This window comes from Eleginops maclovinus, chromosome 12 (assembly GCF_036324505.1).
Source record: "Eleginops maclovinus isolate JMC-PN-2008 ecotype Puerto Natales chromosome 12, JC_Emac_rtc_rv5, whole genome shotgun sequence".
Classification (NCBI taxonomy): Eukaryota; Metazoa; Chordata; class Actinopteri; order Perciformes; family Eleginopidae; genus Eleginops; species Eleginops maclovinus.
The window spans coordinates 13,554,909-13,570,694 of record NC_086360.1 but is presented as its reverse complement, the minus strand read 5'-3'; the positions used below and the strand labels follow the sequence as shown (position 1 = coordinate 13,570,694).

At 40.9% G+C, this 15,786-nt stretch overlaps 2 protein-coding genes across 4 annotated transcripts; one reads left to right on the top strand and one right to left on the bottom strand.

Annotated features, from left to right (window-relative positions):
• Positions 1-489: 489 nt before the first annotated feature.
• lzts3b (leucine zipper, putative tumor suppressor family member 3b) lies at positions 490-11,297 on the bottom strand. Of its 3 annotated transcripts, none has more exons than XM_063896617.1 (8): positions 11,078-11,297; positions 8,511-9,496; positions 7,604-8,074; positions 7,003-7,170; positions 6,628-6,756; positions 5,867-6,058; positions 5,021-5,251; positions 490-3,624 (listed from the first exon to the last, which is right to left on the bottom strand). In XM_063896617.1, the coding sequence occupies exons 2-8, from the start codon at positions 9,378-9,380 to the stop codon at positions 2,593-2,595; spliced, it is 3,093 nt and encodes a 1,030-aa protein (XP_063752687.1). In that variant the 5' UTR covers positions 9,381-9,496; positions 11,078-11,297; the 3' UTR covers positions 490-2,592. The 3 variants fall into 3 exon arrangements, with proteins under 3 accessions (XP_063752687.1, XP_063752689.1, XP_063752688.1); XM_063896619.1 differs by having other exon boundaries at positions 8,511-9,372; positions 11,078-11,276; XM_063896618.1 differs by having other exon boundaries at positions 11,120-11,233.
• Positions 11,298-13,774: 2,477 nt separating this feature from the next.
• Positions 13,775-15,545, top strand: sprb (sepiapterin reductase b). Its single transcript, XM_063898149.1, has 4 exons — positions 13,775-13,958; positions 14,031-14,259; positions 14,345-14,632; positions 15,379-15,545. The coding sequence occupies exons 1-4, from the start codon at positions 13,860-13,862 to the stop codon at positions 15,531-15,533; spliced, it is 771 nt and encodes a 256-aa protein (XP_063754219.1). The 5' UTR covers positions 13,775-13,859; the 3' UTR covers positions 15,534-15,545.
• Positions 15,546-15,786: the final 241 nt, after the last annotated feature.

The window sequence follows — 15,786 nt, the reverse complement described above, 5'->3', positions numbered from 1 at the left end:
TTATACTTCACATTATATCAGATGGAATATAATCCTTACATTAAAAAGGCTGCTTAAATGTTAATGCATCATTGCTAATAATTAAATAACTTAATTAATAAATGAAATCTGCTTAATTTACTTTTAATACTTGATTTGCTGATAATGCTTTTCGATGCAGGAATTTGACTTGTAATGAATTATTTAACAGTGTGGTATTATATACTTTTAAGAGCATCTTTTTGAACACTGGACTGGCCAAAATTTGCAGTAACAGTGGTTTTTTAAAAATGATTTTGTCTGGTGGGGTTACATTCTTCTGGATTATTGTTAAACATGTCCTGACCCCTTAGAATGATTAATTATGGGAATCCTTAGACACAGGTTGGGAATCACTGTGATAGAAGTTATGTGCCTTTCATTAGCTTCCATTTCAACCATGTAGAGAATTAAATCCTAAACTTTAGTTGAACCACTCGACAAACGATTTGCTCAGTGTCAAAAAAGTGCTGAATTATTCACATTTCTTTATTGAACTGCTGAATAACAAAGTGGTGGTTTTAATCAAGCCAGAACAGTACAAGTAACATAAATGCAAACAATAAAATTGTGTAATGTATAAAATTGGTAGCATTTTGTTCTCTAAACAATGCAATACTGGAACTACATTTATCACCTACATCAAAAGGAACATCATTTTTGGACAGGGTTGCTATGATTGCACCATTATGGTAGGCCAATAGGCTATCTACACAGTAAAAAAAAAAAAAACACATAAAGGAAAGCTTAAATGGCACATATTTTCTCTGTCAGTTCACCATAATATAATAACAGTAATAAAGATGATAATACTATGTAATACTTTAGAGATAAGTTAATATTCTTGAGCAACATCTTTGTATGCTGGCATAAACAACACATATAAAAGCCATGATATTCACATCTGAGTCTACTGTACATCATAACTCGTGTGTAGGACACTACGAAGTGCAGTTAGCCTGAATGCTCCCATTAAAGAGGCTGACTTTCCCTTGTCAGGGTTTTTTTTTTCTTCAATTTCCTTGTCCACCTGCTTGTCTAAAAGAAATATACAGTAGAGACAGTTTTCCATGATATACATACTCCTTCAGTCTCACTGCCCTTTGATGTACATATTAATGTACTTACAGCCCCCACCCCAAAAAAAGAAAAATCCCTTTACCATCAACATATCTTCACTTACTATATTGCCACTAGTCCCTCTATCCTCAATCTCATGAGCTGAAGCTTTTTATAAGTATACACACATGCACACAGCGGCTCTCCCGTGCACACTCACTCACACACACACACACACACACACACACACACACACACACACACACACACACACACACACACACACACACACACACACACACACACACACACACATTTACAATCTATAACTATTATATGTATTCATTTCTAGTATATCATACATTCTATAAATTGTATTTTTGACTTTGGTGATACTGACTGATTTCTCAGATGTCTTGGCTGTAAATGCACAAAGCGAACGACACAATTGTCATAATAACCAAATTCAAATTGTGTGCTTTGATTCACATTCTCTTTGCAGTTCAATAAAAGAAGGTTGAGTTGGTAGCGTTGGGAAAGCTCTCTTATGACCTCTAGTGTTTGTTTATAGTCAAGACAGGCAATCTGCAGAGAAGTCGAACCAGGTTCTCCCACGTCCTACAACATTTTCTATATTCAGTTGGGGTTGATTATCTGCTGAACATATCTATTTAATTCAATTTGTAGAAAATATAAACTCTGTTGATATTAATGATGTGTTTAAATGGGTCATGCATTGTGGACCCTGTGCATGAAACGACTTGAAAACTGAATCAAAAATCATGGTGTGACCTTTGATGTTGATATCTGCTGGGATTTTAAATGAAATAGTCCTCCATTTGTAAGAATGTTGTGTGACTGGTTTTCTGGTATTAAAATTAAAGCACTGAAAATGATAAACACCCTCCTATTTTTTCATCTGTTCCCAGCATTAGTTTTTCTTGTATACATGCTGGAAAAAATGGAGTAAGGCGCTCTCTGGCCAAAAATGCAAGTTAACATCACACACTCTGACCGCTATTTCTACTTATACATTACCAGTGACACAGACTTACAATGAATAAATACCGCATAATATTCTGGTCATTAATTTCTGACAATATCCCTGATTGTCTTGGTCCTTTTCTAGCATGGGCATTAATTGACCACCTGTATTAGTGCTGTCATCTAGAAATTGTCAACATTTAGCTTTTTCTGCCATCCATCAGTGTGGCACATTCCTCACATTGCAAAATGATTTAATAAGATGTAGTACTGTGCAACTATAGAGAGAAAGGCTGCTTAGGAATTTGAATAAATCATTGATTGAATGAAGTTCAACTTCCTGTGCGGAGGATCTGTTACTGATAGCGGGCTTCTTGAGTCGACATTTGTTATTGTTTTTAGTGTCTTAAGTTGCTTTGAAAAGTTTGTCAGACTGTACTGATGTATTCTATTGTAGACTGAAAGCGTTTTCTGTGAGAGGCCTTGTCACTGTGAGTGTCTTGAACTGGAAAATTGATCAAGGAGCTGTCTCTATATCTCAGTGGACTCTATTCTCTCCAGGCGTGAAGGTCCTGCCCAGGGATTGGCAAGCTGGTGGAGAGGCGGAGGACCCTTCTGATCTTCACAAGGCGGGGAGATGGTGAGGGCAATGGGGCCAGAGAGCGATAGTGAGGGCTGAGGGGATAGAGGTGACATGGCTGGTGGTGGAGGCGGAGAATTGGAAGAGGTGGGGGAGCTGGTGGTGATGGTGGTAATAGTGGTGGTTGTGGACGTTGTAGAGGGTTTAGGTCCCAACTGGCTCATACGTTTTTCCAAAGCTTGATTTTTCTGCAAGGTTTCCACGTAGCTGAGCTGAAGCTGTGCCTGGTATTTCAACACCCGCTCTTTCTCGTCCTGCCAGGTGTGTCGCTCTTGGTCGAAGTTGAGTGCCTGACGTTCCCGTTGCTGTCGCTCCAGGCGCAATGCGGCCTGCAGCTGCTCTAGTTGTCTGCGAAGCTCCCCTGCCTCTTCCCAGTGACCCTCCTGACTTCGCTGTGGCAGGTGGCCATCCTGACGTAGCTGAACTTCCTGGCAGAGTTGAGCCTCATGACGCATTTGGGCCTCGTGGCAGAGCTGCGCCTCTTGGCGTAATTGGGCTTCATGGCGGAGTTGAGACTCCTGACGAAGCTGGGCCTCCTGACGGAGTTGGGTCTCTGGTCGAATTTGGGCATCCTGACGCATTCGCATGTCCTGCTGCATGTGGGTATCTTGCCTCTGCTGCGCATCACGCCACTGAGCTTCTTCCCGTTGCTGCCTCTCCTGTCTTTGAGCTTCCTGCCTCTGGGCCTTGGCTTCATCACTCTGAAGACTTAGCAGGTTGTCAGATGTTGAGGTGAGAGAGTTGGTTGAGGACTCAGTGGGGTTACGTGGGCAGTGGACAATCCCCCAGGGGGGCAACAGTCCTGCGGCAGCTAAGTTAGGGCTCACAACCACTTCTGCTCCTCTGCTCACTTCATTTAGAGCCCGCTTTAAACTGAGCACCTCTGCCTCAAACACACCCAGCTTCTCTCTTAGAATGGACACCTGTTGAAAGGAAAATATATATCACAATCAATATTTTCACAGTCACAAGCATGAGGATTCATACATAAAAAAAATGCATATTAAGTGTGCATAGTTATATAAATAGACAGAAAGTGTGAAAGCATTCATTCACACAGCCATTCAAACAAATACTCATCCATCTGTGTTAGTTATTCATACTGTATATGCAGAAATGCAATCATGCACATGTATGCACTTAAACTGTAGTCACACTTTGAAATGGGATTCTAGGGCTAAATATCAAATGCCAAAAAATAACTCAAACACAAAGTTAGGTCCACAACATTTGACAAATGTTGCAAAGTGAATGTTGCAATTAATTGCCCAAAAATGGAAGCTTTCTTTCGATAGTGTATGATTGAAGATATTACAAGTTTTCCTAGACAAGAGCTATTGATATATGCAGACATTGTGTAAAAAGGGATACATAATGCTATTAAACTTACTGCCTCTTAAATGATGGAATACACATAATATATACATGTTATATGTGTCAGCTGCTGCAAAACAAATGTTGTGGCTGTAGTATACCATGTAGCCTAATCCCCAATTTGCCCTAGTCTCTTTACCAAGTTTTTGGAGTCCCTCTGAAGGATTTCTTGCTTTTAGATGCTCAACAATCTAGATTACTGTAAATCATCCCATTCCTTAAAAATGCCTTGCCGTATACTATATTTCAACTGCTTTGGATAGTAATCAACATTGCATTACTCTCTAAAGCCTTTGATAAAGTTGACCATTTGCTGAACTACACAAGGTTTTCATAATTTTCCTAGAATAATGTGAGCCTTACAGCCAACAGAACCAAAGAATGTTGACTAAATATTCATGTTGAAAAATCTAGATCACAAGATATCTTATCCAAACGGGAGTGGATATTAGCTTTCTGTATAGAGGCAGGAATTTTACACACTATATGCCCATAGAAATGGTGAAAAGTTCCTATGATCTGGAATTAGTGATTTTAGCAGCTGGGCTAGTACTATTTTTGTTCACTTATACACTCATACACACAAGTTACCATAATATCTAAAATCTTAAAGACATAGGGTTTTTATAAAGACACTTAAAAGATTGTTATGGGCTCTCTAACTTTCATGCTAAAGTTAAGGCCGTAAACAATTTTAAAATGTTTTTTTATTAGTCAGCCCTTTTGGTCTGTCGGACAGAACCTACTGAGATTCATATTGGGTGTGACTTCACTAGGAAATCTATGTTTGGTTGCAATGCCAATTCAGGGAGCTGATAAATAATCGGACTATAATTAAAACAATTAAATAATGCTCAAATTATTCACGTTTGTCTTTTTCCGTTGTTTGTGTTCCTTAGTGTTAAAGCATGCTCAGCACAAGTCAAGGTGAAACTCGAACCACACCTCTGAGAGAGTCCTCCTCAGCTCCCCCTCACACTTCTCCAGCTCCAGGCTCTTTGTGCTGTAGGAGTCCTTCAGGCCCAGCATGGTCTCCTCCCGCTCCCTCAGCTGGGCATTGAGCTCCTTCAGCTGCCCTCTCAGGGCCACCATCTCTCCAGCTCGCTGCGTCACTTCAGCCTGACTCTCCCTCAGCTGCTGCTTCAGCAAGGAGATCTCTCCGGCCTTCTGACACACCTGCCAGAAAAAGTGAATGTTATTATTATTTTTTATTAAGTAGGGATGCAATGACCCATCAATCTGATTAGATTTAATTGATTCAATTATCAACAATCCAGTATATTGACACATAGTCAAAACTACAATACATACAATTGTCTTCAGATACCCTTTTTTACATTTCTTAGTTAAACAAAAAAACGTGTAAAAAAATTGTCTGAAAGAGCCAGGCAATTCAATTGTCACATCATATTTCAGTGACTTTTTGGGAGTTGATTTAAATGTTGCTGATTGTGTTGAATTGGCATCTTCCCATATTGATAGAAGGCCAACAAACTGAATTAAATTGAAATTGTATCTTAGCAGAGTTTGTGATATCAGCAACTATCCCAACCTTCTCCAGAGAATCAATATAGTATTTTGATGAAACATCACACCTCCAATATTCATTAGCATTAGTATTGCTGGTCAATATGCTCCCTGTTCCATTGCATATAAGCAGCTTGCTTGTACAGAAGCAGTGTCATGCACATGGTTGTAATCAGTGTTCTACTGTGCAGTCTACCATGATGTAACCCTGATAACATTTTACTGAACTAGTCAAGCGCATCTAGTCATATACTCATATCTCACCTCCCACTTGGTCTCCTCCAGACGAGGCAAGATGTCAGCCTGCTCCTTCCTGTAATCCAGACACTTTCTCTCCAGCTCCTCCCTCTGGGCCAACAGAGCCGCCATCTCCTCCTGGAGTCTCCTCTTGTCCTGGGACAGACGGCCTATCTGGGCCTGCAGGGCAGTCTGGGAGCGCTGAGCACGACGTGTAACCTGCAGAAGCAATGTACGTATAAAGTGTTACACAGTATAAAGTATGAACAAAATGATAATAATGTTGCTTGATATCCATCTATATTATGCAAAAACATCTTATTGTACTCAAGCCATGGGCCACTAAGTGTTGTATCAGGGACAGTTCTTGTCTGAATGCCTTTTGGGCCCTGTCAAGTTGTTTTGGGCTGGGTTCAAAATGCATGGGAGTCAACAAGCCATTCAAATGTTGCTCCCCTTTCTATGTCTTATGCAGGCTCATAAGATCACCTGGCACCTCTGCAATTTTTCTTGCAAGCCAATCAGAGCATTGTCGTTAGAGACAAGGACTAAAACAGAGCGTTTCAGACAGAGGGTGAATACGAGCATACTCAGTGACAGCCTTCCCTATGTAGCGAAACACAACTTCTTCCAAAGATATATAAAAAAAAGATCTGAGAAAAAGATTACATGTAATCTGTTTCGTCTATACCACTCCATACATTGTAGCATTGTTTCAGATTTTGACAGACAATGTGAGTTGAGATAAAGAGCAGGGACATCCAGTAAATCAAATGTAGTGAGTCCACCTGCTGCAGGCGCGAGGCGTAGTTCTGTCTCAGCTCGTCCATCTGTCGCTCCCAGACACGTTGCTTCTCCTCAAACACCTGAATGATCGCTGCCTCACTTTGGTCCAGGTTTCTGCGCATGTGCTGCACCTGGTAGAGAAGAAGAGAAATCGACCACAAACAGCCAGTTAGTAAAGGCATGACATTTTTTACTTGGGAAACAAAAGTTTGAATATCAATAAAATTACTCAAGCTTAAAACTGATCCTATAGATAATGGCAATCTATTTATTTAGTATAAAACTTTTCCTAAACAAGATTTAAAATAAGTTATATATCTCATAAAGCCCACTTAGTGCAAAACAACTGATGATAGACTATCTGAGTTGCCTCTGACCTCTTGCTCTTTCTCCCACAAGCGGTCCTCGAGGTCCTGGATAATGTCGTCGGAGGAGGGCGAAGGCCGTAGAGGTGCAGGGGCGTCACTCAGGTGGCTCAGTCTTTGATAAGACGACGAGCTTTTTCCCGAGGAGGACCGCCCACTGTCTGAGGCGCTGAGCCCGTTCTAGAGGAAAGAACCATTGAGATACGTTAAAGATGAGACAGCAAAGTGTACAGTATAATAGTATTGACTCTTGAAGATGTAATCTAATTTGCCTTTATCCTGATTGAAAACCCATTGATTAAAACCTGACCAATAAGGTACTGAAAAATATATTATTTAATATATTACTGATATTGTAATAACGTCTCAACCAATTTGATGTTCAGAATGCTAAAAGTTTTAGAGAAAAATACTTATTTGAACAATATAACATTATCAGTAAAATGTTATTACAATTGCAGTCAGGACATTTGAATAAATTATTGATCACGTGATTGAATTATTTGGTTTTGTTACATAATCAAGTTGAGAGCAAATTGTATTACATTTTCAGGCATTATTTAATACACAGGAAATCAGGCTGAGATTAAGTGAGTATGGATGAGAGCCTCACCTGGTAGCCAGGCTTTTCCAGCTTGTCGAGGCCTGCAGCTGCCCCAACCATGCCCAACCTGTTGATGTGGCTGGTGGAAGCACTGAGAGGCCCCAGGGCGGCCGGGGGCCCACAACCGGACCCCGAGCCCGTATAGGTGGGCAGGCTGGTCAGGGAGTTCCTCCCTGAGTCAGACATCCCTCCCTGAACCACTTCATTACCATTTCCCCCGCCCTCAGTTCTGCTGACCCTCACTGGGCTGTCCTGGTCCAGGAGCAAGGCCTCTGGGACCTCTCCTGATTCTCCTCCCGCTGCGTCCCTGCCTCTCCTGCCTCCTCTGCTCTCACTGAACCCTTCACTCCTTGCCTCAGTCTTGCCCTCGCTCCCAGCCCCTCCTGCCTGGCCCACCAGGTTCTGCATGGAGTGGAAGCTCTTGGGAACCACCGGCTTGAAGGCGGAGGGACGAACGAGGCCCGAGTTGTTCTGCATTGCCTACAAGAGAGATGGATGAAAGAAGGTAATATAAAGGGTAGTATACATGAGAGAACAGCCTGATAAAACAAACACATTATTGTAATGTGTTAGGCATATAAACAAAATAAGGACCTGGAGTATGCAATTACTGCTTGGTGTTTGAAAACTGTTTCTTCTATGAAGTGTGTAGGAATAGTAACACAAATAGGACATGTTATACTATGAAAACTGGAGATGGCAATTTGATATGTCAATAACTTTGGCTGACATTTTAACATATTTTTGCACAGAAAAAAGGACTGCACTTTGTCCGTAGTTGCTTACATTTCACACAAGCGATCACTTTAAGTATGTAGAAGAGGAACATTGACATCAACTCTTTCAAAATGATTCATTTTACCACCCCTCTGAGGGGGCCTGAGCCCCAGGTTGGGAGTTTTAAATCTTGAAGTACCTGCTCCAGTTTCCCCGACACTGGCAGGATCTTGGGTGGGTTGTGGTTCGGAGGGTTGTGGCTGCCAGGATTGTTTTCTCCGTCGGCTCTAGCTGCGGTCATCTCTCTGTGCTGGTGCTGGTGCTGATGTTGGATCTGGTGCGTGTTCATGCCAACGCTGGTCTTCTCGGGTCCTCCTCGTCCCACAATGTTCCCACACAAATCCAAACCTGCAGCCTGCATCTCCCTCTCTCTGTCTCTTTCCAACCTCTCATTCTCTAGCCTCTCTCTTTCCCTCTCCCTCTCTCTTTCCCTTTCTCGCTCCCGCTCTCTTTCTATCTTCTCTCTCTCAATTCTCTCTCTTTCCCTCTCTCTTGCTCTCTCCCTCTCGCGCTCCCTCTCTCGTTCCAGCCTCTCTCTTTCCACTCGTTCCCGCTCCCTCTCACGGTTCCTCTCCCTCTCTCGTTCCCTCTCTAACCTTTCTCTGTCCCAGTCCCGGTCCCGGTCTCTGTCTCTCCCCCTCTCACGCTGCCTCTCCCTCTCCCTCTCCCACTCCCTCTCCCGCCTGCCCGCTCCATTGCCACACTCCAACTGGTTGTTGTTGGACGGGGCGGTCATGGTACATTCAGTGTTGGTGGAGGAGGCTGTTTCGGTGGGCCGGTCAGTCCCGGTACAGGTCCCAGTCGCAACACTAACACTCCCTCGCTCATCGCTAGAGGCCGTCCCGTCAGATATAGTCGCCGGAGGGCGGGGCAGTCGCTCTGCACTGCAGCTGCGGTCGGCAGGGCAACGGCGAGAGAGAGGAGGGGCTCTGGGCAGGGTGGTCCTCGTACCCACAGACTTCATGGCAAACTCCTGCTCTCCTGCCACCCCACTGCCAACACTGCCCATAGTGGGGTCAAAGGTCAGGGATTAGAGGTTAGGAGTCAGGATTGGGGAGGGTCACAGAAACATTTGGAAGTAGTGTGGGTCATCACAACCTAATGCAGGTAGTGGGGGCACACACACTAGAGGAACACAGAAAAATGAAAGGAGTTATACAATATTATAATTGCATAATGACTAGTTATACAATAATAACTAATGCAGAATATTTTTCAACCCACAACCAGGAAAATGTGGTCCTCCCACCATGATAAAAATGAAATGGGTCTGACAGATAAGTCTGGACAGTTATGATTGAGGGTATAAATAAAGAGTAACAATAAACCCCCTCCTCCAGTTTAAAGATAATATCTTTGGCACAAACTGGGCCTGCACAGACAATAAAGGTGACAAAATATGGACATGGCAGTAAATCATTACTTTTACACCAAACAAGAAAATATTCATGATTCATACAGTGTGTTATATTGGCCATGTATATTGGCCATGTATTAAAAATATTCATTAACTTTTGTTACAAAAAAACCCATAAACAGACATGGAAACATATTGCCGGTCCTATATGCGGCATCCCAGAGTTATTTACAGAAATCCTCATAAACTTATTTGGGATGTTGAAATTAGTGCCCAAGATTAGGAAATGCCGTGAAAAATCAAGCTGAAAAAACAATGTTAAATATGTTTTAAAGGCGTCATTGGTGGTGTACATTAAGGTGCAGCAGAGTCAAACAAAAAATACCAAAAATAATTTAACAACATGATAACTCAAAACAACTATTTATTTCAATTATGTTTTCTAGCTTTGCATTGAGATACCAGTTTAGAAGTTAACTGCTGATCATATAATGACAGCATCCATGCGTTTAAGTCCTTTGTCATCTACAACTCTTTCTCTTAGCTTTTCATTTTCCTCTATAAGGCAAACATGTCCTCTCAGTGTAACACAATACAAGTCAACATCGCCACAAACTGCTGCTTCCAAAATGACAACAACTAATACAGAATATATACACTTTTTAAGGGCAGGATATATTGCAGGACCGTTGAAAAAAATGTACACAAATGTACACAAATAAACTGGTAAAATCAGCTTGGCAAATTCATATATATATATATATATATATATATATATATATGTATGCCCTCAAAAACGTTGTATATTATAGAGCTCACATATAACAACTCCAAATGTATACAACAGCATAGATAGATAGATAGATAGATAGATAGATAGATAGATAGATAGATAGATAGATAGATAGATAGATAGATAGATAGATAGATAGATAGATAGATAGATAGATAGATAGATAGATAGATAGATAGATAGATAGATAGATAGATAGATAGATAGAGACTCAGTCATGCCAGTGCACCTCCCCTTCTCAGCCCATTTACTAGAGGATTACTTCCACTTGGGTGAATAATAGTAGTAGTAAAATACACTGCCTATGTATCTGCAGCTCTGCCTCAATCCCCTCCCCTCACGACTCCCCCTCTCTCTCCCTTTTTCTCTGCATCCCTGGGCGGCAAGGGCGGCTTTAGCAGCATCCGCATCAAGACCTGAATCCACTGCGCTCCCAAACAATTACTCGCTAGGCCCCGTGACAAGAAACACACGCACGACCCTCTCCGAATCCAAAAATACATCAAAATTAAAATGCACAGCGTCATTGACATTGACGACAGTAGCTTTGATTTACCGATTGTAGCATCCTGGAGGTCCATCATCAAAGGCTACTCACTATTTTGCAGCTCGGTGTTTTGTAAGATGGCAGCCTCAATAAATAATAGTGTCACAAGAAGCACCGTCAGTTGCGGTCGGTCGGCCGGCCTCTCAATGATCCTGCGATGTTACCGTGGCTCGGTAAAATTAGGGATGCTGTCTTCGACCGCTGTCAGCGTCGGATGCTGATGATGGAGTCGGTCGGTTGATACGCGCATCAGCTGAGAGACACACACCCACCTCTGGCCCCGCCCCTTCGGCTGCATGATGCAAACGCCCCCTTTCGGCTTTCATCCAGTGGTCTCCCTGGGGAAAAGCCTATAGAGTCACATATACAGCCCCCTGGGTCATGGATGGGTGGAACGGAGACAGTCATGCTGGATGCAACAACAGACAATTATCTGTTCTAATTTTATTTGTTCTAATGTCCTGTTTACAAATAACTGAACAATCATCATAATTGATTTCATTTAAAGAACATAACAGGTTTTAAATGTTGTTTAAGTATTTATTGGCATCTTACTAATATCTGTCTGAAAATCAGAAGTAAAAGTCATGTATTGAAATAGTTACATTACTAAAAAGGCAGAATCGGGAAAATGAATTGTGTGTGTTAAAACTAAAAGTACTCGGCTACTGCAGGTCAAATATCCCGTACCTTATTGATACTAATGCATTCATTTTAAAGCAGAATTGTACTGCTGAAGTTGGTGAATTGAACCTGATATATATTGTGATTGCAACTGTTATTCAATATTGAGGGATTATGGATGAAAAACTTTAAAAAATACATTGAAACGATTTAATTAAAACAAAGTAAAAGCAGATTTTCATGTTTTGGATGATGCTTTTTTCAGGTCACACAAGTCATCTAAATATTGGGCAGGTTGTACTTATTTAGATCAAAACCTAAATTATTTGTGTGGTTTAGACGGTGTGACCTGACCTTTTGTTGAATAGCAGTCCCCCCCCCCCCCCATTTTCTTTTATCAAAATCAGTATCACAATCAGAAATCCGTTACTGATCCCACAGTTGGGACGTTTACATTGTTACAGAAAGTGACAGTGCACATAAAAGACAAACCTCAATAAGTATGCTAACTTATTTAATAAGACAAGCATACATTAATAGAAGTACATAACCATGGTAAAAAATAAGTAGCAGCATTATAAAAGTATGTGAATACATCATGTAAATGAAGTGTAAGCCAGTAATAACAAAAAGTGAAAGTGAAACGGAAGTGTTTAGTGTGCTTAACCGTTCATCTCTAGGCCTTTGCACTCTTTTGAATTGTCAAACTAACAAGTCTGACACATACGTCAACTGTCCATAGGGAGGCAGTCTTGTTCTGTATTTGCTGAAAGCCTTAAGTGTCAGTTTTCACAGTAGCAATAAAGCTTCCTTTACTCTCAGGAGTCCCTACTGCCACTAGAGGGCGTTACGATTTTACACACCCAGCCAAGCTAAATTGCATCCCAGCTCTATGTCTATCGCCCACTCATTTGTGTTGTGTGTGATCAATCCATTAAGGTTATTATTATGAAACCGAAAATGTAATATATGTCTTCTCTGCACATCTAAAATGTCCTTTACTGGACATGTGTTTGAGCAAAATGAAAACTTTTTTTTTAATGAGGCCACCAGAAGGTCACGAGTGGGTCAGAAGATTACCAAATGCCATACCATACCACTACTATACAATGACATTAAATGGTTTGGTGGGATCAGACAGTCATTTAATGGCACATGACTTCAGTCATTTGATTTATGGTGCCTTAGGACTGATGCTTATCCCTGTGTGCTGAGAAAGAGTTCCAAGAATTATTTTGTATCCCTATTTGCTTCAAGCAATGCTTTGAGAAGTCTCGAGTACAAAGTAAGGCTGCCTCCCATTGTTGTATACAGTTTATATGGCTTATTTTGAGAGGCTGCTTGAAGTTGTTTAAATTGATTATGTCAATCGGTTAACACAAAATCCACGAGCCAGAGTATTTATTCAGTTTAACAAAGCTTGGCAGTGATGTTCTTTAAAGTTAATCAAAGAAAGCATGTAAGGAACACATCTCACGCTTGCATCTAAAACCATAAAAAAATGAAACTCAGAGCCATACTGCCGTGAAAGAAAATATTGTTGTAAATGTATCTGTAATACCTTTTTAAAAGTCCATCTGTGACCATATCTTGTGGTAGTACTGCATGTTCTGTTTTTGGCTTTGCGTCTTTATGTCATTGATGCTTTGTCTTAATGTATTGTCCTAATCTGTGTTAATACCATTTTATTATCTGATCTGTTCACTGATTTGCTGTAATTATATTATCATTCTAATAAAATATTTAACATTTGGTATCTGTATATAACAACTTATAAATTGCTTGTTAAGGTGTTTATTTAAAAGATATTAGTCTAAAAAGCTTTTCTGTCAAATGTTTAATCCATTTGAATTTGATCAATATAATTATTCTGAATCAAAAAATATGTTTTAGTTTTTTTAGAAGCCTTTGAATGTGTAGTGGCCTAATTGACCAATGTGGAACTACAGTCTACTGATTCTCCTCTCACTGTGAAATACCTCACATGCAATGCATTAGTTTTGCCTGCTCATTTTGGGTTATAAAAGCAGCTCTGTCTTCACATCTTGACAAAAGCAGTGGGTTTGTGTCCTGTCATTTCACATCAACTGTGATCCCACTTACACATCTACTTAAAAAAGTCTCCACTAACCATCAGTATCAGTACCAGCAGAGAAAATCTGTGCTGATGTCGGACATTAATTCTACAAACCCCATGTCTCTGGGCCGGGGAATCTGCATCATCACTGGAGCCTCCAAGGGATTCGGACGAGTCATAGCACATCAAGTAAGTGATCAACTTGTAGAAAGAAAAAATGATTTTAAAGAGAGACAGGCAAATAATAAAATGTCCATTCAGGTGTCCCGCTCTCTGGAGCCCCGCTCGGTCCTCCTGCTGGTGGCTCGCTCAGGGACTCTGCTGCAGGAGATGAAGGAAGAGCTGCAGAGCTTCATCGAGGGACGGCAGCTTGTGCTTCACTGCATAACTGTCGATTTGAGCACCAAAGAGGGTGTGGATGAAACGGTCAGGGTGGCAAGGCAGGAAGCTGTAGATGAAATAGAACATGTGCTTCTGATCAACAATGCTGGTAAGTCACTTTCTCTGTTTAAATCTGTCACTAAGCAGCCTACTCAGTGCTGATGTACCCCTTTTTCTCCTCTCTACCCTTACAGCCTCTTTGGGCAACATTTCCAAGTTTGAGACTTTCACCAATCCTGATGAGGTGAATTCCTATCTGTCGCTCAACGTAAGCTCTCCTCTGGCTCTGACAGCAGGGATCCTGCAGTTGTGTCCCTGCAGGCCGGGCCTACGATGGAGTGTGGTAAACCTCTCGTCTACGTTAGCACTGCAGGCCTTACCGTCCTGGGTGCTTTACTGCACCGCCAAAGCAGCCAGGAATATGATGTTCTCAGTGCTGGCTAAGGAACAGCAAAATGTCAAAGTCCTCAGCTACTCTCCAGGTATATACTTTATACTATACATTGACCAGAGGTATGTAAAACAGCTATAAAATAAAGACAAAAATCATCTAAGACAAGGGAGATGTACTGTATATGCCATTTTTCTCTTTTTCTTTAACAGGGACAATACTCATTGATCAATGTTATTATATATGTGCCACGGTTATCCCACATTCTTTTTTTCAAATGTTCCATGGCCAAATTTTTAAATTGACTCACAAAAGAAAATGTACAGTGATACTGAAAAAAAAATAAGATGAAAGGATATAGTCTATATGGGGTACAAGGGTACATGACCCCTGCCCAAGGCCCTTGTAAAGGTCTATGTTGATAATAAGACATTGTAAACAAATGAAAATGTCAGAAGCGACAGGAGAGCTAGTAATGTTAGCCATTCGATTCAAGTTACCAGAAGGGAGAGACTCCTACAATAACAACCTTTCCATTGATAGTTAGCTTGATAAGTGTATATTTTATGCAAATAATTGCTATCTATTACAAAAACAAAGTTCAAGAATTTCATTTCGTTTTTTTGACGGTATAAACTTACATCCGGACATTGGTAAAAATGTATTTTCGGAGCCATGAATGATGTGCCAAATTTGAAAATGCTGTCTCCCTATGCATAATCCCTATAACCGCTGACCTGAAGTGTCACTACATTTAACCCTTTATGCTTGTAATATAGAGTGCAAGAGGCAAAATGTGTTATTTTCTAACCAACTATTTATTTTGGTTTCCTTCAGGTCCAATGGACACAGATATGCAGAAAGAAATCCTGAGGGTAACTCAAGTCAATCATAATCCACTGCCCTGCCATGAGTCTGCAGCCAAACTGATGAAGCTGCTACTGGACGATGACTTCCCTTCAGGAGCACATCTCGATTTCTTCGATGTGTGAGATCAATATGAGACAGAGTCAAAAATAATACTGTCCATGTTGGGTAAATTATTAGATTAGATTGTTAGACTACCTTGCTAAAGTTAGAGAGAAAGACCCATACTACTGCCCTCAAGCTCTTTGATAGAGTAGTAAAGTACTACCTTTATGTACACAGAAAAAGATTGTGCCTAATAAATACTGGCAACATAAACATCAATTATTTATTCTTAAGAAAAGTATGTATTTATTTGATCAATTGTTGTTTTTCTGA

What these genes read in the sequence shown, in the direction of transcription:
- lzts3b (XM_063896617.1), bottom strand. Translation starts at nt 9,380, where the DNA reads ATGGGCAGTGTTGGCAGTGGGGTGGCAGGAGAGCAGGAGTTTGCCATG. An exon ending in TGGAAAAGCCTGGCTACCAG is followed by an intron (nt 7,171 to 7,603) that starts GTGAGGCTCTCA and finishes TCTTTCCTCTAG; the next exon opens with AACGGGCTCAGCGCCTCAGA. An exon ending in ACGCCTCGCGCCTGCAGCAG is followed by an intron (nt 6,059 to 6,627) that starts GTGGACTCACTA and finishes TTGCTTCTGCAG; the next exon opens with GTTACACGTCGTGCTCAGCG.
- sprb (XM_063898149.1), top strand. Translation starts at nt 13,860, where the DNA reads ATGTCGGACATTAATTCTACAAACCCCATGTCTCTGGGCCGGGGAATC. An exon ending in GACGAGTCATAGCACATCAA is followed by an intron (nt 13,959 to 14,030) that starts GTAAGTGATCAA and finishes ATGTCCATTCAG; the next exon opens with GTGTCCCGCTCTCTGGAGCC. An exon ending in AGTCCTCAGCTACTCTCCAG is followed by an intron (nt 14,633 to 15,378) that starts GTATATACTTTA and finishes GGTTTCCTTCAG; the next exon opens with GTCCAATGGACACAGATATG.